At 33.1% G+C, this 27570-nt stretch overlaps 1 protein-coding gene across 1 annotated transcript in view; it reads left to right on the forward strand.

Moving 5' to 3' along the window:
• GLRA3 (glycine receptor alpha 3) overlaps positions 1 to 27570 on the forward strand; it is a 146444-nt gene that overhangs the window by 72848 nt on the left and 46026 nt on the right. Inside the window, exons 5-6 of the mRNA XM_012770695.2 lie at positions 8034 to 8116; positions 27105 to 27242. Of these exons, the coding sequence (XP_012626149.1) occupies positions 8034 to 8116; positions 27105 to 27242 (221 nt within the window). The remainder of the gene's footprint in view (positions 1 to 8033; positions 8117 to 27104; positions 27243 to 27570) is intronic.

Raw genomic sequence — 27570 nt, forward strand, 5'->3', positions numbered from 1 at the left:
ACTTTGTGATATAGCTGTTTGATTTTTTTCTTGCTGATTTTTCTGAGTTCTATATAGATTCTAGTTATCAGCCCTTTATCAGATGTGTAGCATGCCAATATTTTCTCCCATTCTATAGCTTGTCTGTCTGCTCTTGTGATAGTTGGCTTTGCAGAAGCTTTTTAATTTGACCAGGTCCCATTTATTTATTTTTGTTGTTACTGTGATTGCCTGTGGTGTCTTCTTCATAAATTCTTTGCCTAGGCCAATCAATGTCTATAAGAGTTTTTCAACATTTTCTTCTAGAATTCTTATAGTTTCATGCCTTAGGTTTAAGTCTATTATCCACCATGAGTTGATTTTTGTGAGAGGTGAAAAGTGTGGATCCTGTTTCAGTCTTCTATATGTGGCTATCCAATTTTCACAGCACCATTTATTGAAATCCTTTTCCCCAGTCTATGTTTTTGTCTGCTTTGTGAAAGATTAGATGGCTATATGAAGATGGTTTTATATCTGGGTTCTCAGTTCTGTTCCACTGGTCTATGTCTCTGTTCTTGTGCCAGTACCTTTTTATTTTCAACTATATTTTAAAGTATTGTTTCACTTTAGACAGGTTTGGGATGGCTTAGGTTGCAAGACCAGGTAGTATGGAATAATCATCTTGTGAAGATAGAATTCTGGACTATTTCCATTGACAGAATTGAAATACAACATGTATGTGTTCATTTGTGTGTAGTGTAGTATATCCTTGTCCTGTATTATTACGGATATTTGTCTATAATAAGTCTTATTGGGGTTGGAAAATGTCAACATAAAGAACATATGAGTAAGCTTTTAGTTTTTTCTTATCATTGAACATAAAAGAATATAAAAGCTAGACTACTTTTTGGGCAGGGAGCTTCTTGCTAACAATATGTCATCAAAGCTGAAAGCACTTAACTCTGTCCATCCTGAAAATATTTCAAATAGGATGAAATCTTGTTATTAAGAAGATTATGCCATTTCAAAAGCATAATTGTACTAAAACACTTAATTGCTCTAATTCAGATGCATTATATTAAAGAATACTAAAGGTTATTTATTATATTGAAGAGTTAAATAATTTAAGTGGGATTTATAAGATTTTTTTACTATGTCCCCTGGAAATGCTCCAGTGTTTTCTGTCTTAGAGGAATAAAACTGAAATTATGTCTCATAAATGATGTCATTCATTATGAATTTCTCATATTTCTTCTAATATTTTGAGAAAAATCTATGGAATAATTTATCAATGCATCTTTTGTGTTTCAGTATGAATTCAGATGAAACAGATGGTCTCAGCTCTTAGTTTTTGTTTGTTCACATGATCAAAGAAAAAATTCATTTTTTGTGAGTTGTTTTTGGAAATTTCACAGGACTTTGAACTCTTCAAATGCCTCAAATAAATCTTCAGTTTCTTTGTTAACAAAAATTGTGCTAGAAAAAGAAAAATATTGTTGAATTTACCAGTGGAACATCTGTGATGTTTCATGAGTGATCTGGCTCTCCTGCCTGTTTAAAGGAAGAAGCAGAATGTCCCGGCAAAGGCGACCTATTGAACTTCACATTTCTCTGCATTTCCTGATTAAACCTCACTAAAACAAGGAAATAAACTAAATAAGGACTAAAAATGACATTAACACACAGTAGGATGAAAGCAATGGGAAGGAAGACAGAAACAGACAAGTGATGACAACATATTTTAGGAAGCTTGAAAATGAGTGCACCTGTGAAAATCGACTTAACAGAGAAACTTAAGCCAAAGCAAAGAGCTCAAAAGGAAGAAAATAATTCTCTCCAAACTTTTAGAAATTTGAGGCACCTAGGACTTCATAAATTGAGGGCAAGAAAAGAGCTAAAAGGAAAACAATTGATTTAAACTTTGTAGGAACAACAGTGGACCCTCTATTCTCAATTTCCTCCCCCATGTTCTAAAGGCTAGAGACTGTAAAATGAGGATGATATAAGGTCTGTGCACAAATGGTAACCTTGCCCACCCTACAATAGCTGAAAGCCAGACCTAAACTTCTTCCACTAAGCAGTAGATAGAATAATATATCTCTGGGAAAACTATCTCTCCCAAGAGAAAAGACCTACAGATACTGACATCTGGGGAACCTCTGGGCAGCCATATTATAGTTATATAGCTAAGACTATTGCTCAATGAGTCACCTACTACTAATTGAGCTCCAAATAGTTTTTAGTGCCTCATTCTTAAATATAGAGATACATTTGGCGACATGTTGTGATATTTCTTTCTAAGTAGAGACCAGAAGAAACACCAGAAATATTTTTTTAAAAAGAAGACAAAGGAGATAAAAGAAAAGAAAATTAAAGGAATGAAAAGAAATGACTCAAAAGAAAATGCAGGGAGCAGAGAGACCATTAAAAAAAAAAAAATCTCTGGACAGATGACCAGTTGCATGCATGAAATAAAATACTTGTATGAAAGAAAAAATATGGACATTCAGTGTATAATAAAACCACATAGTAAACTAAGGTGGAAAAATAAATCAGTATAATGTTGAGAAGATGAAGTGAAGAAATCTTCCAGAAAGTAGGATCAAGACACAAAGAAATAGAAAATAGGAGAGAAAGGATGTAAAAATCAGAACATCAATGCAGAAATCTACTTCTGCATTGAAATATTGAAGGGAAGAACAGAAAAAAATAGAAAACAGGTTTCCATAAAAAATAGAATTGACATAGTACCTGCTGTGTTTAACCACTGAGAAGGATTTTGTAGTTCTGATGGGGAGCTGAATTTGAAGCAATAGTAAGAATATGGAAACTGAAGTGATTGTTAAAAATGACACACTTATGAACAACTAGGAAAAACAAAATGCTATACAACAGTTGCAATTATAACAAACTACCAAGCTGAACCATGAGCAATGGCATATTTATATACATAAACACTGAATATTAGTTTAACCACAAATGTGTCTGTAACTAAATTTTGAGAATTGGTGGAGAGTTAAGTATACATGGAATATGATATAAGGGAAATAAACTCTTATTTTTCCCTGTAGGAAATTAATAGACAATTTCAAATATTTTAAAAGTCAAGCATATTACAGCAACTTTAGGTATATGAGTGTGAATGGTAGACAATAGGTAAAGAAAGACTACCTCTGGGGAGCTAGAACTCAGGGTAGGGATCAGAAGGGCAAAGTTTCACTGATTTTTATATGTTTTATAGAACTGTTTGAACTTTCAGATGATATACATGAATTACATTGATAATTTTTAAATAAAGTACTTTTTAAGTGAGAACTTTAGAGCCAGATATGTGACTACAGATTGTCAAGTTTGGGATTTGGTTGTACCCTACTTGTAAAGTTAGCCTATCACTATTCCATGGATGTTGACTGGAGCCCTGAGTCAGAGACAGAGAAATTTATAGCTCATTATAAATAAGTGGCATAAATAGCATATGTGCTTTACTTCTCCCATGTCCTCAAGTCTCGCTGGAACAATGCAATGGGCCAGGATGAATATAACACACACAGTGGGTCTATGTCACAACTGTGGAACAGAGTTTGGGAAACCAACTACTTTTATGGCGAGCTGTAAGCAAGTGAACAATGTTAACTCACCTCTCAAAATTAGCAGCTTCATAAACAATCCCAAGAAATACCTCAGATAAAAGAATGGTTAGGGCCTTGCAGACTTGGTACGCCAGCAAAAGGTACAGGAGAACCAAAACCCCAGGGAGGACTATATCTTCCAATGCAGATCCAGGCTCTGCTATTTACTAGCTGTGATTTGGGGCAGGTCTCTTTACTTGTGAAAATCTCCTTTTTCGTATATGGTGATAGTTATAATATCAATTACCGTAACCTGAAACAAAGTACTTAAAACACCCAGCAAAGTGCTAGGCATATGATAGGCACTAAAGTTCTTGTTTTTATCTTTCCAAAAAGAAAACAAAACAAAATTTAATGCATAAGTTCTGCTGTTTTCCAGAATCCATAAATCAACATTGTATGGACTCTTGTAAGTTATTAATCTAAGCCTTGGTTTTATCACTTACAAAATGCAGATGGTAATATCCTTATCACAAGGTAATAGAAGCACATCACAGGCAACTAAATATTATATACTATTTACTTTACTAATACTTGTAACTTTACTACTTATATTACAGAACCATTATTGCATTAAGATCAAATTTTATGCCAAAGATGCTATTCACAGCAACTTGTCAAAAATCATATGATTTCAACTTTTATTTAAGCTAAATATAATCAATTCTTGTTTGAAATTCTATTGTGAAAAGAATTAAAGTTTATTTGTATAATATGTAATTATTTTTTTGAAGGTTGACAGACCTTAGTTTTAAATAGGAAATCAAACTTACTTTGACAGATACTTTTTAAAATGTTATTTATTTAAGGGAAATCAATTTACAATGTTATAGAATATATGTTGCAAGGAAGATTTTGCATGTCTGTGATTATGTATGTTCTTGTGAAGAGGTCCATAGCTTAGTTACATCAGCTTCCTAAATACGGAGATTGCCCGGGTGATCAGTTGTTGAGATTTATTTTGTCTCCATGATCAGATGACAACCAAACTCCAGAAGTAGTTCATAGAAGCTAATTCTAATTTCCCTTCTACTGCTTGAATAATCTAATCTCCCAAGAGTTATTTGCTCTTTATATAATCATTCATAATAAAATACCCAACTACTCAAATGTATAAATTCCATAGGGAAATCCTTATATTTTCTATAGTTTCATTATATTTCTCTGATTTCTCTTGGAAGAATTATTTATGTATGTTTTATTCTAACTTTAGTAACAAATAGTGTATACAAGATATCATTTCTTGTGTTATAAAAATATAAAATATAGAATGGCTTATTAATTACAGAACCAATTTTCATGAAAAATGTTCCGATGCTTTTGAGAGGTAGTATACTTACAAGTTATTAGCATGATATCTACAACTAGACTCTCAGGGCTGCAAATTTACCTCTAGGTTTCCTCATCTCCAAAATAGGGTAAATATCTCCTATCTATCTTATAAGCTTGTAGTACAGAGTAAATGAGTTAACATATGTAAAATGTTTAGAAGAGTGCCCCTATCGCACAGCAAGCATTATAAATGTGTTACCTAATATGATATCACAGGCAATATTTCAAAACTATTAAGTTACTAATTAGAGGTCATTAGTTTTATGACACTAAATTTAGAAATATTAAATCTAATGAAAATACATATTTTTATAAAAAGTCTATAATGAGAGCCAGAACATTTTTTTTAATTCAATTAGTGTTCAGAGTAGACTCCTTAATCTAGGCAAAGCTTGTTCAAAAATGGGCAATAATTGAATTTTAATGAGGTCAATTGTTTGTCACAGATTACAATCATCTTTTTTAACATTACTACTTCACTAAGCCAAGGCTTCTTCAGGGAAAATAAGAAACACCATATCCTGTTTATGTGTCTTGTCTCAGAAAGAGAACTGAGTGTCCTTCTTACACAAGAAGACATTCATTTTCAAAACAGTAGAATGTGATTAATTGCCTCTTGATTTTGTTTTCTTTTGATGTGGTTAGGACATATCTTTAATTTATATGTAATGTTTTGATAAAGAAATTTGGTATCACACCCACCAAGTTGACACATATTTTTCATCAATATGCTGTTAAAGGAGCAATTGTACCTTAAACAAAAAGAAAGAAAAGTCAATAAATAGATCTTTTTCAGGATATGATTTATGACAGCAGTTCTACAAACTGTGTTTTTCTTTGCCAAATAATTCCTTTCAAGTGCTATTTTTTTAAGGGTTATGTAATGTCTCTCATTTTATGCCAGAAAAATAGCCAGGGTAAGAATTTGACATCACATGCATGGTGAGAGCGTGGAAAAGATTCTGAGAATGCTATTTACCTCCATACAAAAGGTCACAGAATTAATTCTGCAAGTCAACATTTGAAACTGTCTGGCTGAGAGCCTTGGATATTTGGAAAATTAATGTGTGCACTCAAAATGTACATGTGCATACACTTCTAATAAACCCTTTCACAAGGCAGAGAACATTGTGTCCAATGTTACAACTGACTTTTTAAAAGAGAACTTTGTAAATCTTCAAGATCATACTTCCAGGATCATTTAACTTAGCTGAGCAAGGAGAAAAATTGCTTTTGAACAATGAACTCTATGAATTATTTTAGCGTGTAATGGCCGCTGATTCAAATGAATTACTGAACGATCCTCCTGAGACATTTAAAAAGTCAGCAGCTTCACATGTCTGTCCATTTATGTCTTTCAAATTATGTTAACTGGACTCAACACACTAAGGAGTATTCATTGTAGAATATATATTCTTACAACTTTATGTATCTGGTCTACATAAAAATGCTATTTTGAAGAATGTAGTTACATAGAGTAGAGCTGCTGGTTATTTTTTGTTAAAGCTTAAATAGTTCTTATATGTGATTTGATTCAGTCATCTTTTTGCAGACACTATAAAATTTGGGTCAGGGGCAAATGAAAGGTCTAGGAGCCATTGAATGTACTGATAATCATTAATAATTAACATTTATTGAGTGTTTGCTATGTGCCAAGCACTTGTCTAAGTACTTTACATGTATTAATTCATGTATTGCCCACAGCAACTCTCTGGAGTAGGTAATATTAATATCTTCATTTTAGAGATAAGAAAACTGCAGTATAGCGGTGTTAAAGCAATCTGCTAAAGTTTAAGTAACTCATCCACCTAGGGTGCTCAATAATTTCAATGGGAATACTTTCAATAAAAAAGCTGCATAAAGAGTTATCAAAAAAAGAACTTCATTTGAATGAACCTAAGTTTGGATCTAGGTCCCTCTCTCTCAGGTCCAGGAACTACAAATTCTTGGTAATTCCTGAAACGATCTGGATAATATCGTCTTCTAACATGAAGAATTCAAGGGTGATGATTTTTCTGGAATACCAGCATACTAATAGGCTTTGGAAGGGCAGGGAGAGTCTTCCAAATGAGCAGCATGCTGATATGCACCACCCAGGTTATCCTTTGTGTGAAGCCAAATCAGAAGTTTCTTTGATGAGCACGGAATTATATTATGGATATTCTAGAGAGCTATTTCTTGACCCTTACAAGATCTGGTGAAATGCTCTAGGAATTTGACTCTAATAACTAAATTTTAAGTACTGCTGGATGTTCCTGACAACTTCTTCAGTACAAAGATGACTGAAAGTTGTCACCTGGGATTGCTTCCTTGTGCCCTGCTTTTCCAGGTTTAGAACTCCAATTCCTCTGATATACTCGCCTCTCAAATATTCTATGTGATTTTGGTGGAAAGATACCTTTTGGAACTTGGTATTAATTTTATAGAACCCATTCTCAAATTTATTTTTGGGAGGGGTCTCTTCTGGATATGTAGATTCTTCCAGACATCCACAGCCCTCTCTAAAAGAATAGATACATAGATAGATAATGGTATGTTTATATATATAGAACTATCTCCCATCCTAAAAAAAATTTATATACAGGAGAATAACTATTTCATATAACACACCTAAGCTGGAGAAAATTTTATTTGAATAGATGTTAGTCATCACCAAAGCAACATTGTTTTCCTTAAACAACAGAATATTAATATGATGTGATAAGTTTCCTTTAAAAATAATTCTATTGGGCCGGGTGCGGTGGATCACACCTGTAATCCTAGCTCTCTGGGAGGTTGAGGCGGGCAGATTGCTCAAGGTCAGGAGTTTGAAACCAGCCTGAGCAAGAGTGAGACCCCGTCTCTACCAAAAATAGAAAGAAATTAATTGGCCAACTAATATATATGTAGAAAAAAATTAGCCGGGCATGGTGGCGCATGCCTGTAGTCCCAGCTTACTCGGGAGGCTGAGGCAGGAGGATTGCTTGAGCCCAGGAGTTTGAGGTTGCTGTGAGCGAGGATGACACCATGGCACTCACTCTAGCCTCGGCAACAAAGCGAGACTCTGTCTCAAAAAAAGAATAATAATAAAAAAATAAAATAAATAAAAAAAATAATTCTATTGAATTCTTTCAGATTGACATTAACACTTTCCTGTCCAATGGATCTTAAGAATTTTCCAATGGATGTACAAACATGTATAATGCAACTGGAAAGCTGTAAGTATGAAGACTTACTTTTTCAGAATACTTTTAAAATATAATAGATACAAGCTGTATATAGCTTATGGCTGGCTTATATAGATGATTTATTTTGTAATAAATTTGGTCACATATTTACTAAATAGGCATGTAATCTTTCACCAGGTATTGAAGATTCATAAATGGGCATTTTGAATGACTGAGCATTGTGCCCCAGTACACAGAGGGAATAATGACAAACCATCTACCTCCAAAGCCCATTATGCTTCTTCCATTAACTAACACTTATTATTTTAATATTAGTCTACTGGGTATGTTATGTACATTATCTCAGGAGAAAATTAATTTCTCACACTTTATCACAGACTTATCCAAGCTTTCAGGCGTTCCTCTAAATTTCTTCTTTCAAAGTGGATCCATATGCATCACTGATTAATATTAACAAAGATGAGAATTTCTGGTCTTTCTCTTTTTCTGAACTTATTTATATGATCAACTCTCAATTAATTGTTTAAAGTGTTTAACCACATTAAAAACTTTATCAATACACATTATTTTTTCATGGCAGTATGTGATATCAGAAAAAAAAGGGGAGGGGGAGATGTGTTTTGACATATTCCTTGAGGAAAATCTGAAGGTGGATCTTCAGATTTCAGGTGTCAGAGGCGAGGTTTGTAGTGTGATGGAAATGTCACTAGATGGCGTGCCTACCTTATGGGGGAACGTGACCATCTCACCCTCACCGTGTTCCCATTTGGTTTTTAAAGAAGTGGAAGTATGTATTTCTCTAATTATAACTCATTATTACAAAATTTAAATGGATTATTTTCGTAAGTAGTTCTTAAATAGTAAGCAAACATATAGATAAAGTACTAAAGTAAACTAGAGGAAATTAAACTAAAATTGGGGTAGCTACTTAGCAATCAATATAAATAGGAGGAACAACAAGATTCTCAGCAGTGTAGATTTTGAAATTGAAGAAAGACAATTTCGGCCGGGCGCGGTGGCTCACGCCTGTAATCCTAGCTCTCTGGGAGGCCGAGGCGGGCGGATTGCTCAAGGTCAGGAGTTCAAAACCAGCCTGAGCAAGAGCAAGACCCCGTCTCTACTATAAATAGAAAGAAACTAATTGGCCAACTGACATATATATAAAAAAAAAATTAGCTGGGCATGGTGGCGCATGCCTGTAGTCCCAGCTACTCGGGAGGCTGAGGCAGGAGGATCGCTTGAGCCCAGGAGATTGAGGTTGCTGTGAGCTAGGCTGATGCCACGGCACTCACTCTAGCCTGGGCAACAAAGCGAGACTCTGTCTCAAAAAAAAAAAAAAAGAAAGACAATTTGGGGACAAGCTGATTGTGTATCTTGGTTGACATTTTAAATACATATTAGAGTAGAGAGAAAATATAGCAAGTGTAAAACTAGTGCCCGAATTATGAAGCCAGCGATGCTGGATGTTATTCAATAGGCAGTGAGAACCTATTGAATCTTGATTAAATCTTGATTTAAGGAGCAAGAAAATTATAATATTTGATCCTTGCTATGTCTCTTAAAGATTATTTTAGCCAAATGAACCAAGAATATTTAAGAAGTTTTCATAATGGTCCAGCAAAATGAACAGAAAGTAGGGACAAAGGGGAATGACATGGACGATAGAAACAACAGAGATTAACACAACGTGGTTGTGAAGGCATTGGCGCCTTTCTGTCAGAGCTAAGGAGCTTAGATAAATGGGATCATACTAGAAGCATTAATGAAAAAGGGGAACACATGATGAGAAGCAAATGTTTATGAGGATACTGATAAACCTAATCCTTATATATTTGAGATTTGGGAAATTTAGGTCTAAAGCTAAAGGGAGGACTTAGAAGTGAAGATAAACTATTAAAAGCCATACACAAAGTGGTTCAAGGAATCAGATGAAATAGCTAAAGAAGAAAAGGAAAACAAAACACAAACAAGAACAGATCTCTAAGGAATGCTTACATTTAGAATTTGTTAGAAAAAGTCCAGACAAGGGGTTGTAATAGATAGCAAATGAAATTCAATATTATTTGATCTCAAAGGAGAAGAGACTGTCAAGGAGATCTGTTGAACAGTATCAAAAGTTGCAAAAATGTTTTTTAAAAACAGATAATTGACAAGAGCCATTGTTATTGTTGACAAAGAAAAATGTGATTAGAATGATGAGGGTCAAAGCTGGATTCTTAAAAAGTTTGTTTTTTTTTTTAAGTGATAAGAAAGTATGAGCCAGGGAGTGAAGTCTGTTAATCTATGAATGTTAGTCATTAAAGAAAGAGTACAGTGCCTGAAGATTAGCTAGGTCACTGGGCTTCTTTTTTAGAACAAGAAAGCTTACTGGGCTATTTTGCAGGACACAAGAACTGACATGACAAGATCTTTCCAGTGTCTGGTTTTCTCAGAACATTTTCAAAGCATCTGAAACTCAACATGGGAAAAGAGAGCCTCTTATCTCTTTCACCCTGTTTCGTAAATCCTTTGTAAGTGGGTTGCCTCAAGAGATTCTTTAACATTTCAGTCATTAAATACTTCCTGCTTCTTATTAGAAATTAATTTAGTTCACAACAGAGATATTATTTATTGAACTCTTTTAGCATAGGCTAAGAAAATCCTGTTAGTCAAAGTAGAAGCTACTGAGGTCAAATTCTTCAAGATGTTTTTCTTAAACTCTTTTAGGGTGACTACCTATATCTCTCTTCTTTCTTTTCCTTTCCTTTTTCTTTTCTTTTTTCTTTTCTTCTTTTCTTTTCTTTTCTTTCTCTTCTCTTTCTTTCATTTCTAATAGTGCCTTAAGACAACAAAGTTAAAAGATTTTACTTTTTTGGTGTTTGTTTGTTTTGTTTGTTTGTTTGCACCTCCAGATCTCAGGCAGATAAAGTTAAAAAATTTAAATGAGTTGAACATACTGTAAAGTAGGTAAAGGGAGCTTAATCTACTCGAAAGCAAGAGCTGTAAGAAGCAGAGTGTCCACTTTTGAATGAAATCTGACTGCAAAGGAGAAGAAACACGTAATAATATTAAGGCATGGAAAGCAGGCAAAAAAAAAAAAAATCCCAACAACAACAAGAACCCATAATTTAAAGCCTTAATGGCCCGTGATGGTCCAACTTCCTTAAATTCATTAAATCTTCAATCAATGTATGTCAATGGTCAGGACTGTTCTAAGTGGCCTACAGAATGTTCTTCATTTAAGCATCGATTGAAAAAATATCAAATTCCTAATATATTCCACATATTATATTGGGTGATAAAACAATAAATAAAGCACAAAAGTCTCTGCTTTCAAGGATTTCAGGAACTAATTGAGTTATTTATGGGGATATAATAATTCACATACTGTTAGCACAAAGAAGAAAGTAAATAAGAGAAAAACAGAGATAAGAGTGAATAAATAACTTAGAAAAGAATATTTTGTCTAAACTAGCAATGATGTCCACACACTCATAAGTGCACATTTATGACTTAGAATTAAAACCCTGGATATAAAATTCCTAGTATTGGGGAAAAGAAGTCATTGGGGAGGAGACTTGCATTAGAAATTAATGAGAAAAACAAACAAGAATGAATTAAGGATAATATCAAAGAATAAAAATAGAATAAGTAACTTTCAAGCCATAACTACAAATACTGATTTATCAAATGAAATGTGGAAAAAGAGAAAAATAAAATTATATAGTATATATGAAACACAGAGAGCAAAAATAACTCTCAATATTATAATAATTAAAATAATTTTAAAGGGTTAAACACACTTCAAAAAGAAGAGATTCTCAAACTAGATGTTACAAACATTAGGACCCAACAATATACTGTCAACTAGATTCTTTTTAAAAATAGCAAGGAAAAACATTTGATAAAGAAAAACATAAAAATGTGTATCTAAGAAATGTATTTAAAAGAAACTCAAATAATTATGTTAATATCAGAAAAAAATAAATGGTAAGAAAAATTATGAGGCACAAACACTTGGGTAACATGCTGGTAAATAAACATAAAGAAAACATAAAGAAACATAAAGAAAAATAAGCTATAATGATTATGGAAATATACACATATAAGCATATAACTTCTAAATCTAAATATTTCTAAATATTCTAAATATAGGAAGCAAAAGCAATAGAACTGCAATTTAAATAATAATAATAGCACTTACATTGCTATTAGAAATGCTATTAGAAATTAGAAAGCCAAGATTGTTTTTCAACATTTAAGAATAAAAACTTATTATTAACAGCTGCAGCTCAAGCAATATTTATCATAGTGTTCACTCTGATACCATTTAAAATCATAATAAAAAATAAAGTTGAAATGTTACCCTTACATTAATAGAAAGCTAAATCCCATCACTAAGAATTTCACTGAAGTCAAAGGAAAGAATGTGGCCCTACTCACGTGTTCCAAGTTCAGATGTTTCTCTTATCTAATATAAAGGCCTGCCTCACAGTGTGCATATTCCACAAATCTCAACAGAGTTTCACCCAACTGCTTTTAAAAGAGCCAGAAGTTCAGCATAACATTTATTCCTCTAGTCTAGAACATACTTCATTCAACTTCATAAGAGAATTCTGGGATAAATACTACAAATGTTCACTTATGGATGTGAAGAAAATGTGTTCATTTCATCTATTTCTCTCTATTTCTAATACTCATTTTTAACTCTCAAGGTCAGCTAGACGACACAGACCAGTTCCCATAACAATATGCATCTTCAAAATTCATGTTAATAGAAACCTAATAAAATGACAATAAAAGTATTAAATCATATATGCCACAGAAAGAATTCTTCAATGAAGCTTTGTTTTTCACTAAATGTTTTAAATTTGAGCCCCAATTTTTATGTGCAGTTGTTGCTTATAACAAGTGAAACTGAGGAAAGTTTCTAGTGAAGATAAACTATTGAAGTGATCACTAACCTTCCTTCTCAGGATTAGATTGTATTAATTTACTGAACTTTAGATTCTACTGCATGATCTTTTTAACATTTTTTTAGCTATATGAAGTAGAACATAAGGCTATGTGTTCCAAAGACAAATTTCCATTTATATCACAGTTTTACTTATAAATATATTTTATATATCAATGCATTTATAAATTATTTGGTATTGCACAAAATAAATAACAAATCTATGAAGGAAGGAAACAGTTATATCATGACCTACTATGCCCCTAAGGAATGTACGGTGGAAACTGGTGCACAGGAATAGGGCTAAAGAAAAAAACTCAAGATTTTTTAATTTGCAGCTTATTATTTATATTCTAAAGAAAATTTCTAACTGGGCAATTTTTTAGTAGTTGATAAAAGACATGAAGGATTTCTTAATCATGAGAAAATACTGGATAATGATTTCTTACCATCATTATAATACAGCTGTGCTATTAAGAGATAAAGATGACATAAAATATACAAGTATCACCATATCCATAAAGGGTCTAATCCTGTAATTCATATCTAAAGAGGAATATAGATAGCAAAAGAGGAAAACATCGCCAATGTGTAAAAGTTAAAGAAAATTGCATTGAGATTGGAAAAGAAAATATGGGAAAGTAACTCAGTGAAGAAGTGCTGTTTTCCAGAAACAGAAGCCTAAATCTCTAAAATTGCAGGATCATTTTTATGGGTTAACTTGAAAAAAATACTAACAAAATTTTAGGAAACTTTTGAAATGTACTTTAATGGGATTTTGAGACAAAATTATCTAAGAATATACTTTAATAAGGCTTTTAAAAGAAATTTCTAAGGAAAGATGGGAGGTTTTTACTATTTAGTTTTTCATATTCATTGAAAAACCATGCCTGACTCATGCATGTGGCTGGATTCTCCGCCTTTGGCAGCAACCCGGCTGGCCCCGCTGACTGAAATTTATGCTAAGTTAGTTAAGGAAAACGATAAGATTGGTGATGACTTTTCACAATTATTCCCTAAGAATCTCTACTGTTATCCAGGCTCTTTCATAATTTAAAATTTTGGATATTGTTCAAAATATTACATTTTGTGTTTGCCTAGTCAGAGATACAGATGGTTCTTGTCTACTGAGTTTTTGTTACTTAAGCTTTTGCAGTTAAAATGTTGATTAGAAAGCAAAAGGCTTCCCACGACAAAAATATTCACTAATGAACTGGCTACTTAAAAAACTAATCCCCACATAAACATTAAATATTCTATCCTATGTACACCAGCAACCAATATCCCCAAATCTGTCCACATCTTTGTAGGTTGAATTTTTGTTGATTATCAAACATTCTAAACATAACAATACAAATATGATGCAGTTACATGTCTTATAAAAGGATGGTGTTACAATCGTTTTATATCTATTACGTGTCATCTTATTTAATCCTAACCATAACTTAATAAAATGTTTTATTTCCATTTTAAAGATCAGAAAACTAAGGCTTAAAGAGGTTAAGTGACTTTCCCAAGGTCACACTGTCACTGCATGCAAACTCGTACCACTTGCCACAGGATAGCCAATGAGCCAAGAGACAAGGTGTTGTGGCAAGGAAAGTGACTTTTATTCCAAGAACCAGCAAACTGAGAAGATGGTGGATATTACCACAGGGGGTCAAAAGCAAAATGAAGCTAGTTATGTTAAGCCTCCCTTTCACTGTATGGAGTGGACAAATCTATCAGATGGTTTCCAAATATTTATAAATTATAACTGTGGTATTCTTAAGTTATCTCTACAAGATAAACATACACAGTAATTTCCACTTTCTCATATGAAAAGACTTAGATTTTCCTCTTTTGCCTACTTCCTCTCCCCTAGATGCCTTCCTGTGTATTAAAATTGGCCTAAACCAAGAACTGCAGAGTAGGTCTCCCCAGACCCCATGACAGTGTCAATCTTCTGTTGCCTTTGCACTCTAAGAACACTCGTACAGTAGAGGCAGCTGCAAAACGCTTGACTAGAACCACATCTCCAGTCAGCTAAGTACTACAGCTAAGTTCTATGTCCCCATTCCTTGTTTACCCAATTGGATCACTTGAATAAATGCAAAGTATTTTACCCTTTTTCCAGTTAAATATCATCCTGTTAGAACGTAATTCTACTTTGATAATCCATATCTTTCCTAGTTAATCATCCAGAGAATTCAACAACGTACTATTATGCACTCCCAAAAGGCCAGGCCTGAGAAAACTCTGCAACAGTATTTATTTATTACTACTGAAAAATATAGGCATACCTCAGACATATTGCACATTCTGTTCCAGACCATCACAATAAAGCTAGTCATGTGAATTTTTCTGTTTCTCAGTGCATACAAAATTTGTGTTTATACTATAGTTAATTACGTGTGCAACAGCTTTATGTCTAAAAACTATTTTAATTAAAATATTTTAATTAAAAATACTTTATTGCTAAACAATGCTAACAATCTGAGCCTTCAACTAGTTGTAATCTTTTCCCTGGTGAAGGGTCTTGCCTCAATGTTCACGGCTGCTGACTGATCAAAGTAGGGCCACAAGGCAATTTCTTAAAATAAGACACAATGAAGTATCAATTGACTCTTCTTTCATGAAAGATTTCACTGTAGTATGTGACACTGTTTGATAGCATTTTGCCCACAGAATTTCTTTCAAACTCCTCTCAAACCATGCCACTGTTATATATGTATTAAAATTACGCAACATTCTAAATCCTTTGTTGTCATATCAATAATGCATCTTTTCCAGGAGTAGATTCCGTCTCAGGAAGCTACTTTCTTTGCTCATCCTTACGAATCAACTCCTCATCCATTCAAGTTTTATCATGAGATTGCAGAAATTCAGTTAACATCTTCTGGCTCCACTTCTAATTCTAGTTCTCTTGCTATTTCCATTGCATCTGCTGTGACTTCCTCCACTGAAGTCTTGAATGCCTCAAAGTCATCATGAGGGCTGAAGTTAACTTCTTCTAAACTCCTGTTAATGTTGATATTATGATCTATTCCCATGAATCACAAACGTGCTTAATGGTATCTAGAATGGTGAATCCTTCCATGAAGGTTTTAATTTACTTTATGCAGATCCATCAGCAGAATCACCATGGCAGCTATCGCCTTACAAAATGTATTTCTTAGATAATAAGATTCAAATGTTGAAATTACTCCTTGACACAGGCTGCATGTTGTATATTGCATTAATAGGCATGAAAAAAAAAGCATCCATCTTCTTATACATTTTCATCAGAGCTCCTGTGGTGACCAGGTGTGTTGTCAATGAGCAGTAGTATTTTGAAAGAAATCTTTTCTTCTGATCAGTAGGTCTCAAGAGTGGGTTTAAACTATTCAGTAAACCATGCTGTCAGCAGATGTGTTGCCATCCATGCTGTTCTGTTCCATTTAGACTTCACAGGCAGAGTAGATTTAGCCTGATTCTGAAGGACACTAGGATTTTCAGAATGATCAAAGGGTATTGGTTTCAACTTAAAGTCACCATCTGTATTAGCCCCTAAAATGAGAGAATCGACTTGTCTTTTGAAGCTTTAAAGCTAGCCATTAACTTCTCCTCTCTAGCTATAAAAGGCCTGAAATCTGTTGCTTAATGTAGTCATTTACATCCATGATCTTAGCTAGATCTTCTGGATAACTTCCTGCAGCTTCTATATCAGCACTTGCTGCAACTTCTATATCAGCACTTGCTGCTTCACCTTGCACTTTTATATTGTGGAGAGAGCTTCTTTCCTTAAACCACATGAACCATCCTCTGCTACCTTAAAACTTTTCTTCTGCAGATTCCTTACCAATCTCAGCTTTAGCAGAACTGAAGAAAGTTAAGAATTTTGATGGAATTAGTCTTTGGCTTAAGGGAATGTTGTGTTGGTTTGATCTATCCAGTCCATGAAAACTTTCTCCACATCAGCAATAAGGCTGTTTTACTTTCTTATCAATCATGTGTTCAGTGGAACAGCAATTTTAATTTCCTTTAGCAACTTTTCCCTTGCCATCACAAACTTGGCTAAATATTTGGAGCAAGAGGCCTAGCTTTTATCGTGTCTTGGCTTTCGACTTGCCTTCCTCACCACACTCAATCATTTCTAGCTTTTGATTTAAAGTGAGAGATATACAACTCTCCATCTTATTTGAACTCTTAGAGGGTTATTAAATGTAGGTTATTGTAGGGTTGTAGGGTTATTAAATGGTCTAATTTCAAAATTGTTATGTCTCAGGGAATAGGGAGGCTTGGGGAGATGGAGAGAGACAGAGGAACAGTCAGTCAATAGAGCAATCAGCACACACACATTAACTATGTCTTATGTGGGCATGGTTTGTGGCACCCCAAAATAATTACAATGGTAATATCAAAGATCACTGATCACCATAACAGATATCATAATAATGAAAAACTTTGAAATATTGCAAGAATTACCAAAGTATGACACAGAAACATGAAGTGAGCATAGGCTGTTAAACAATGGGGACGGGGGCCTTAGTTGATATAGATAGGATAGCAACAAACTTTCAATTTGAAAACAAACAAACAACAACAACAAAAAAACAGTATCTGCAGAGTGCAATAAAGCGGGGTGCAATAAACTGATAAATGCTTGTAGTCTAGATGCAGAAATGGTACATGTTTCTCTGGATGTAGTTAACATGCTCATTTGTAATTTAACATAATTATAATCACTGTCTCTGTCATCTCCATTAGAACGTAGCCATAATATATACCTTGGATGCAAAAATTCTCTGTTCTTGAATTAGCTTTTCATTTTTACTCGGAATAAATCAGCATGAATTTAGCAATTTATGAATTGGAACACAAAAGAAAAATATCCTGGCAGTGTAGATTATAATATAATTGAATGATTTAACAAATAATTGTGTTAAATATTTAACAAATATTAATTCTCTAGAAAAGTGTAAGGATAATTTAAACTGAGTATGCTTTTGAATGGTTCATTTGTAATGAGTAATTTAAGACTTGCACACTTTAAATAGTAAGCTTTCAATACTCTTTGATGTGTTGACTCCATCAAAAGGATATCATATTTAAAAACATATTAACTTAGGTAGTATTTTATTATTATAGTAGTTCTCACAAAAATATATTAAGGCTCCTATAAATCTGTTTTGTTATTTTTGAGTCATTATTAGTTTTGCTTTATAATGTGATTTTTTTGAGTGAAACAGAATAATATGGAGCTGCTCACTTCTAGTTACTTAGATTTTTTTCTGCACAAATGTCATTTTCATTGTAGGTATACTTGATGTTATAGGTTTTGGTTGCATAAAAAACATCAGCTATCTTTTGCCTTGTCTGACAAAATTCTTTTTTGTTTAAAGTTTTAATAAGTAAAAAAAAAAAAAAAAGTAATTATATGTGCTATGAGACCTGAGAGGAACAATGTGGCTTTACATATTTGGCAAATTATAAAATAAATAATTTATAGCAACATCTAGATTTCTGCATCAGCCGTGCTTTAAATGTGAGTATCAGTGTTTGAAATCTGTCCATTACCATGCTGATTACTTTCTCTCTAGCACTTCAATGAATGTATTATAACAATAGGTATTTTATGATATTTCACCTTGAAGAGAAGTTGTACTAAATGTATAATTTTATTCTCTGATGTTTAAACTATCCAGTCATGTTAAAATTTTAATTTTATAGCATTATCAATACTATATCATAATGGCACTCTACAGATGCTTCCAGAAATAATAATTTGAAGCAGATCTTCTTGCTAAGATCATGTAAATCTTTCTTCTGTAAGATTAGCCAAGGTTTTGGTTCTTGTAAATGGGTAGTGATACTGAAATGACAGGCATCAAAATCCCTGAGACCAGTCAATAAATTATTATAGTGCCTTCCTATTCTCTATTCAAAACATTACATAACTTTTAGATGTTGTCAAAATGATTGGGCTCACAGTATCTGTTTGTTATGAGTTTGGACCCATTATATGAATTTATTATATCACAAATTGTAGCAGATCTGAAATTCTAACATTCTGGGAGACAGACACAGAATGTTTTCCCACAACCCAAAGTTTATTCTAAAAAGATATCAGCCAGGGCCCTCTTATAACCTCTTGTAGGCCAGAAATTCAATCAATCATAATGCCTTTTCCTCATTAAACTGGCTCAGGCCTTTTCTGATTTTAACTGAAATTTCTTACAAGAACTATAAACAGTATATGTTCAATGTGTAGCAATTTTGTGAAGTTTTGAGAAATGTGAACAAAGTTATTAATGTGATTATCATTTACGAAGAGCAGTTAGGATTCATAAATTATACTTCCACTGTTATCCCAAGAGAAAGAGGGATAAAGCATAAATCTAGGATATATATGAAAGTGTTTCAGGTCTTCAAGGAGAAATTTAACCAACATACTTATAAGGTAATGGTTATGGGTCAGTTATACCAGAAGGTTTTAGAAAAAATGTAATTACTAAGAAGACACTTAATTTAGCAGACCTGTGATTTAAACGAAACCATGTGTAACATCTTGATTTAGGTAAGAATATTCAAATTAAATGCACAAATTAAAATGTTTTAGTTAAATACATTTTGACATAGTAGTTGTTCCTGTCAGGTCAATAAAATTTACTTGAGCAATATTTCTCCTAGCAATAGTCAGCATATGCCAAGTGGATATTTTCTTCCTTTTGTTTTTAAATTTCAGCTCTGATTAAGAAAATAAGCATTTGCAAACTGGGTCAAAACTAGAAATCTCTCTTTCTCTCTCTCTCTCTCTCTAACAAATGTGAATCTATAATTTATTAACAAATCTCTAACCCATTTTGAACTTAAATATATTCTCAGTGCACATTCTCCCTTTGAATAAGTACTTCTTTTTTACACAACTCATTGAATAAAGTATTATGCCATAACCTCTTTTCTCTTGTGTAGTCTTTCAAGCTACTCTAAACTACCGAAGACTATTTGATTTAAAAACTGATAACAGAATAAATTTGAATGATGTTTTCAAAATTAATGTTTGTACGAGAAAATTTGAGCAACAGAAACTGAAAGACAAACAAACAAAAATGAGTGCATTATCCTGAACTCATAGTCCTCCTCACTTAGCATTACTCACTTTTGATTTTGCTTCATTGCCAGTTTTCTTTTACTCTTTCTCTTCCTCTTCCTACTTTCTGTTTCTCATATATATATGTATATATATACACACACACACATAAATATGCTTGTGTATGTGCATATATGTGTGTGTATATACACATATGCTACATGTATGATTATAAATTTAAAAGATATTTCAAACAAATATACAGAAAACTAAAAATCACTTGTATCAAGCTCATATTAACATTGTTATTTACTTTAGATTTAAAGCTGTTTTCTAATCTGATAAATGTAAAATTATTTCTCATTATATTTTCATCTCCTTTAGGTTGAGCTGTCTTTTTCCTGCATAGTTAGTAACCATCACTGGTTTTTCTGTAAATTGCCTTTTTCAACCATTATCCATTTTTATGTGGGATTATCTTTTCACTTTTATTTATATTATTTCGTATATGTTATTGACATTTTGACTATTATATCTTTCATAGTACACATGATTGTAAACATATATATTTAAATTTATATATGCTTAATAAATTATGCTTTATAGATGCCAGTATTATTAAAAAATTACAAAAATATTATCATATATTTTAACTCAGAACTTCTATAGCATAGATTATACTTCCATTTTAAATATAATCAGATTTTATTTTGGTGTCACTCTTTTTTTGTAAATATATAGAAATTTTTCTGATCATCACTTATGAAAGTTTTTCCATATTTATTTAAAGGATCATTTTTACCTTAAATTTCCATACACAGTTCTGATTCTGTAGTGTGTTTTGAACCATTCATCTCATTGGTCATTCCTGAAGCCATTTAAAGACTATAGCTCTATTTGTACATTTTGTCCTTTGTTAGAAAGATCTGCTTCTTTATTTTTTTATTTTTCAAAACTGCCTTGGTTTTGTACATATTTTTATAATTCAGATTAATTTTCAGTTGACAATCACATTATGATTGTCATTTAAATTGCACTGAAATTACAGATCAACTTGGGGAGAATAATATTTTCATAATAATGAATCTTCCTACCCAAGACCATAGGATTTCCGTATGTTTATTGAGATCACCTTTTCTGTCTTTCAATAATGTTTAATTACATAAATTTTACAAGTGTTTGTAAGCTATTCATTTACATATTACAATCTTTGCTGAGAATAAAAATTTTTGTTCATATTAATCTTAAATGGTTTCTCTTTCCAAAGCATTCTCTAAGATTCCTCTGTAGCTTTTTCTCTTCTCTTTTATATTATCTCTTTTGATAATATCAGATATGCTATCATTTTAATCATCATCTGTAGATAGGTGACTCTCAACCTGTATCTGTAATCTCGACCTCACTTTCAATATATAGGTCTTTGATTGCAATTATGTTTAACGTATAAGGCAATGTTGACACTTGTTAGCATATTAAATTCAATGTAACCCCAAATAAACTGATCCTATATATACATAAATATGCACACGCACAAACACACACACATATTCCTCCCCCCTCTCCCCTTTTCCCTTCTCTATTTCTAATTCAAGTATTCACACACTTGCTGTATGTCACATACTATTTTAGGTACTGGAAAATATACTAGTGACTAAAACAGAATAAGCCTCCAATTTTATAAAGTGTGAATTATGGGATGCAAGGTAGAAAAACAAAATAAAAACCTCATGGATACATAAAATGTCAAGTAAGTATAAGCACTGTGGAAAATATACAAATGACCAAACAAACATATGAAAAAAAAGCTCAACATCACTAGTCATCAAGAAAATGCAAATTAAAAATCACAATGAAATATCACCTGCTTCTGTCAAAATGGCCATTAATAAAAAGTCAAAAAACAGTAGATGTTGGCATGTATTCAGTGAAAAGGGAATGCTTATATGCTGTTGGTGGGAATGTAAATTAGTACAACCTCTATAGAAAACAGTATGGAGAGTCCTCAAAGAACTAAAAGTAGACCTACCATTTTATCCAGCAACCCCAATGGAAAAGAAATCATTATATTAAAAAAGACACCTGCAGCTGAATATCTATCACAGCACAATTCACAATTGCAAAGATATGGAATCAACCTAAGTGCCCATCAACTAATGAGTGGATAAAGAAAAAGTGGTGTGTATGTGTGTGTGTGTGTGTGTGTGTGTGTGTGTATATAAAACATTATACCATGAAATACTATTCAGCAATATGAAAGAATGAAACAATGTCTTCTGCAGCAACTTGGATAGAACCAGAGACCAGTGAAGTATCTTAGGAATGGAAAAGCAAATACCATATGTTCTCACTTATAAGCGGGGGCTAAACAATGCGTATATATGGTCATCAAGTGGTGTTATGGGCATTGAAAACTAAGTAAAGGAGAGGTTGGGGAGGTGATGGGGGATAAAAAATTACCTAGCAGGTACAATGTACACTATTCTGGTGACAGGTACACTAAAAGGCCTTACTTCACCATTATACAACTCATCCATGTAGCAACAAACATTTTACTACCTAAATGTATTAAAATTTAAAAAAATTTTTTTTTTAATTTTTAAAAGAAAAATAAATTGACTGGAGGAAAGATGTTTTATAAGATGGTCAGAGAAAGCTACTCTAATAACATGAAGTATGAAACATAAGCAAAGACTATGGCATAGTTATTTGTCAGTGACTTAGAGTAGAAAATTTGAAAATTTTTTTAACTTTTTGTTTTCTCATAAATATATATCTAATTGAGTGCCAAATTTGGCAAAATGATCTACTGAAATATTACATCTAATATATTCCTGATGGATCACTCCAAAGGAATGAGAAGGTTCTTTATTTTGTTTTGTTTTATTTTGTATTCTCAAGAAGGCAAATAAACCTTTAGTCTCTGAAGGCAGTAGCTTCTTAAAGGTTAGTTGCAATGTGAAATTGGAAATTCTATCAATGAACTCTTTACACTCTCTTAAATTAAAATCTGTTTGTCTATCTTGCACTTTGAATGGATCTTTTATCTATATGTTTCTTTTTTCAACATCACACTTTGGTAATTTTGAGAATATTGGTTTTAATAAGTTATTTGCATCTTCCAAACAATTGACACATTTCATTGTACAATATCAAAAGATCACATTTGTTAATATCACCATTGAGCCTATCAAAAAATCTTGATAGCTTGACTAGGAAGCTATCAAGCTCATGGGCTAAAAACAATTTCTCCAAAATTCTAATTTTCACTTGAAAGTTCAATATCTATCACTGGCAGCAAAAACTACCAGTTGTTCTCCTTGACATGATCAGTTTACTTCCTTCGTCTAGGAAATGGTTGTCTACCAAACACCTAAGTAAAAACAATTTCTCCAAAATGGTTGTCTACCAAACACCTAAGTAAAAACAATTTCTCCAAAATTCTAATTTTCACTTGAAAGTTCAATATCTATCACTGGCAGCAAAAACTACCAGTTGTTCTCCTTGACATGATCAGTTTACTTCCTTCGTCTAGAAAATGGTTGTCTACCAAACACCTAAGTATAATAACCACAGTTTGCCAGCCATTTTTTTCAAGTAAAACTAGTGTTTCACCAAAAAAAAAAAAAAAAGATAAAACTAGTTCAGCTTGCAACTCATTCACACCAGTGCTCTTTCTTGAAAGAATTATCATAGTGCAATGTGCAGCTGAGTGCTTTATATGGACTACCTATTTTGACAAACAGGATATTAAAAAGACATTTCCGTAAGGTTCAAAATGTAATAAAATTTATCACTGTTACTGCTTCATCAAAGATCAAGAAGATGTTTAAAGAAAAGTGGCACTGTTTTTATTGCAAGATATTTACTGTTTCATGGAAGATCAAGGACATTCATAAATAAAAGTGGGATTGTTTGTACTGAAAGATATGGCAGTAAAGAATACAACTACCAGTAGTTTGGTGCCACCACCTTTATTTGTGTTTAAGCACCAGAAGTTTTACCCATGATTGTTTTCTCAACAGCAGAGCAAATGTTAACACAATGAAAAGGCAAATAATGCCTCATTAGGATTATGAAAGCAGTGTTGACCTGTGAATGCCTTGAAAGGATCCTGCTAAAGTAAAGATTTCTAAAGCAGAATTTTTGTATGTCATTCCCTTGCTCAAAAGATTTCAGTTGTTCACATTTCCCACAGGGAATTTTAAAAAAGCAAACTTTTAAATTTTGAATTTAAACTTTACATAATCCTACAGTAATCTGTCATTTCATATACTCCTTAATGCAAACTGACTCTAGATGAATGTAACCATTACTATTTCTATTATAAACTTTGGGACTTTACAGTTTCTCTCAAATGATGTTGCTATTTCTTTTGCCTGAAGTGCCTCACCTTCTCTTGCATTCTTTATATGAAGGTCTTTCCTTGAGTTCAAGGCCCAATTGCAACGAGGCCTAAGTAGATATCACAGATACTTCCTCTGAATGCACACAGCACTTTGTACTTCTCCCATCCCACTTATTCTGTACCTGGCAATAACACCTCACATTTCCTGAAGCCTGGCAGGACACATTACATACAGTTGGTGCTTAATAAATACTTGAAGAAGAAAGTGTTTGGTTGCATTGAACCATTCATTTACATGTTTCACTGCTGCTACCATAAGAGGCTGTTGGCTGAGGTTAGGGTTAATGTCTTTGTTCCCTGAGAAAATTACTTTCATTGTGAAGCTTATTATGGTACAAAGCAATTCAACTCACGATCTCGATCTCATTAGCCAGTCTGCTCTCCTTAACATCCTCAGATTTGTATAAAGATCTGCCAATCAAAAGCATAAGGTTGTTAAAATACTTTGAATTGTGTAGAAGAGTATTTATTTTTAAAGTTATGTTTGAAGGTTTATTGAGACAATATTACCATTTAGTTATTTTCCTTAACACCCAGTAAATTACTCAGAATAAAGGAATTGCCCCCTAAACATGACCATCTCACTTTTTCCTTCTGGTTTCATACTCAATTATTTTATGGACTATAGTGAAATAGTATAATATGATTATGAAATGCTCATATCTAAATCACTTAGTACAGATGATTATTTAAACCAAAAGCAAGCTACATATGCTGCCGATAAATTGGATTTGAGACTAAATAAAGTTTATCTTTGAGAGAATTGCAAAGAGCTAGTTTCTTTTCACAGAATACCTTGAGAAAAATGTAGAATGTGAAAATGAAATGAGATTTCAGTTCCTTTTTCCATTCATCTGTCTAAATTGGGACAAAATCTCACATATTTCATCTTCAGTGATTATAGGTATGAAAGAATAAGATACATGTGTTATCTGGCAGCAGATAAGAATTGGTACCTATTTTACCATCTTTAGATCATTAAGAAATGTGCGTCTATTTTCTCTAGAGGTAAAATGGTATTTATAATAAACATATTAAAGAACTTACAAATAAAAGTGAAATCCTTCTGTTATTACCAATAGAATCATTATTAATCTCAGGGTTCAATGAAATGCATACTAGTGTCAAGCATTAAGCCCTTGCTGCGTTAATTCAACAGTCTAGAGGACAGTCCTGCAGGTTCCCATATCTATTCAGAGATGCAACCTCCACCCCTTCAATCTTGACAACTTTACAAGCTCTACCAAATGGTGCGTGCTCCATAATGAGCCATCACGCTGATGGTACTGCTGCTAAAACCCTCACAGAAGAATCCAAGACATTCTAAAGAGATCTTCTGGTCACTGATACTCCTGCTACTACCATCCCCATTGCCCACAGAGTGGAAGCTGCTACATATGCCCAAGGGTCAAGTGGAGTGGTGGGATGTCTGGCTCCAGTCACTATCACCTGAGCTAGACCAGATTTAGCAGTCTCTAGAAGGATTTTTCCCAGGTATTGGGGAGAGTAGAGGATAATCAGTTCCCTTCCCTACTCACTGGTCTTTTCAACCTAATCTGCTCCACACCAGTTGTTTCCAAACACTCACGTAGCCTCTTCCCTACAAAACAAGCTTGTTTCCAGGAGAATTTGTTTGGGACCATTTCCCTCATGTGCTGCTGGATGTACCTAAGCTTCTGCTTCCTTCATCTGACCACCTGACTTGGTTCAGAGACCACACCATGTTTCCCCTCTTTTTCTACCTCCATGGTAGTTGTGCATCAAGGAACTCACTGATCAGAGTAATGACAATCCTGCCCCACGGTTTCCATTCACTTTTCACTCCTTCTCTGCAGTAGCCTTCAAGCATGCATTTCAATAGCTTCTCACTCAGAAGGAAGAAAAAGATAAAATTCTGCTTTTCTGAGGTACCTCCCGTATACAAATATGAAATTTTAGTTTACTGAAAGCTGCTGACTTATTACAACATCCATTCGTTAAATCTATCCTGAATTCACTGATAAGTGCAAGTGTTTCCTCCTCCACAAATTATTCCATGTGGATTTTCTTTTGTACTCTTACTTTCCCTGAATAGAAGACATTTCTACTTAAAATATCATTTTGTCCCTTTTGGGACTTGGGATATTGAAGCAGATATCACAAATTAAAATAGTTAATGATTAAATCAAGAAAGGCATCAGGTGGTGAGACTTTTCCTCCACAGATCTTACAGTCATTTTCCAGACAGTGACGATTTCAGTTTTTGTTGAAAGAGTCCTGAATAATTTGAGAGAAGGTGAGGATGAACCTAATGGAGTGGAATCAAAATGAAAATTGCTGAATTAATCCAGTAACTGCCTATACCAAGGAAAGAATGTATATGCATGTCCCTTAAAGTTTCCTCATGCATGTTGCATTTTTTTATGAGTCTACTTCATTTTCTTGCATTATTTGGTGAGCGTTCCATATTCCATGTTGAATAGACTTCAACAGACTTTTGAAACATGGAATCCGGCAATGTATAGCTCAACCCTCAGAGTTAAGATGACACTGATTGGTCTCATCCTATGTGACTATACAAGTATTTTGCATTTCTTTTCTTTGAATGGCCTTGTTTAGTCTATTAATATTTTTATTATGTTTTGTCTAGTTGGGTACACAATGAATGATCTCATTTTTGAATGGCAAGATGAGGCACCTGTACAAGTGGCAGAAGGACTCACTTTGCCCCAGTTTCTGTTGAAAGAAGAAAAAGATTTGCGATACTGCACTAAACATTACAATACAGGTAGGGGTTGAGTAGTCTTATTTACATCTATGACTTGTGGTTTTATGATATCTAGATGCTTCTTAATTATAATGCTAGGATAATTATTTTAACTATTCATAGCTCAATGTCTTTCATTAATGCATGACATCAATGGATGTCATTTGAAACTTATGAACTGTGACTCATTACATATTGTTAAATAATTGGTTTGTATGGGCCCAAAGAAATTCCTGGTATCCAATTATATTTAATTTTTTGTGTGTGTGAAATGCCCATTCTTATATAGTAATGATGTTTCCAAAAATGTCCCTTTAATTTCCATGTGAGCAATAAAAATATATTTTTT

Source organism: Microcebus murinus, chromosome 15 (genome assembly GCF_040939455.1).
Source record: "Microcebus murinus isolate Inina chromosome 15, M.murinus_Inina_mat1.0, whole genome shotgun sequence".
Taxonomy (NCBI): domain Eukaryota; kingdom Metazoa; phylum Chordata; class Mammalia; order Primates; family Cheirogaleidae; genus Microcebus; species Microcebus murinus.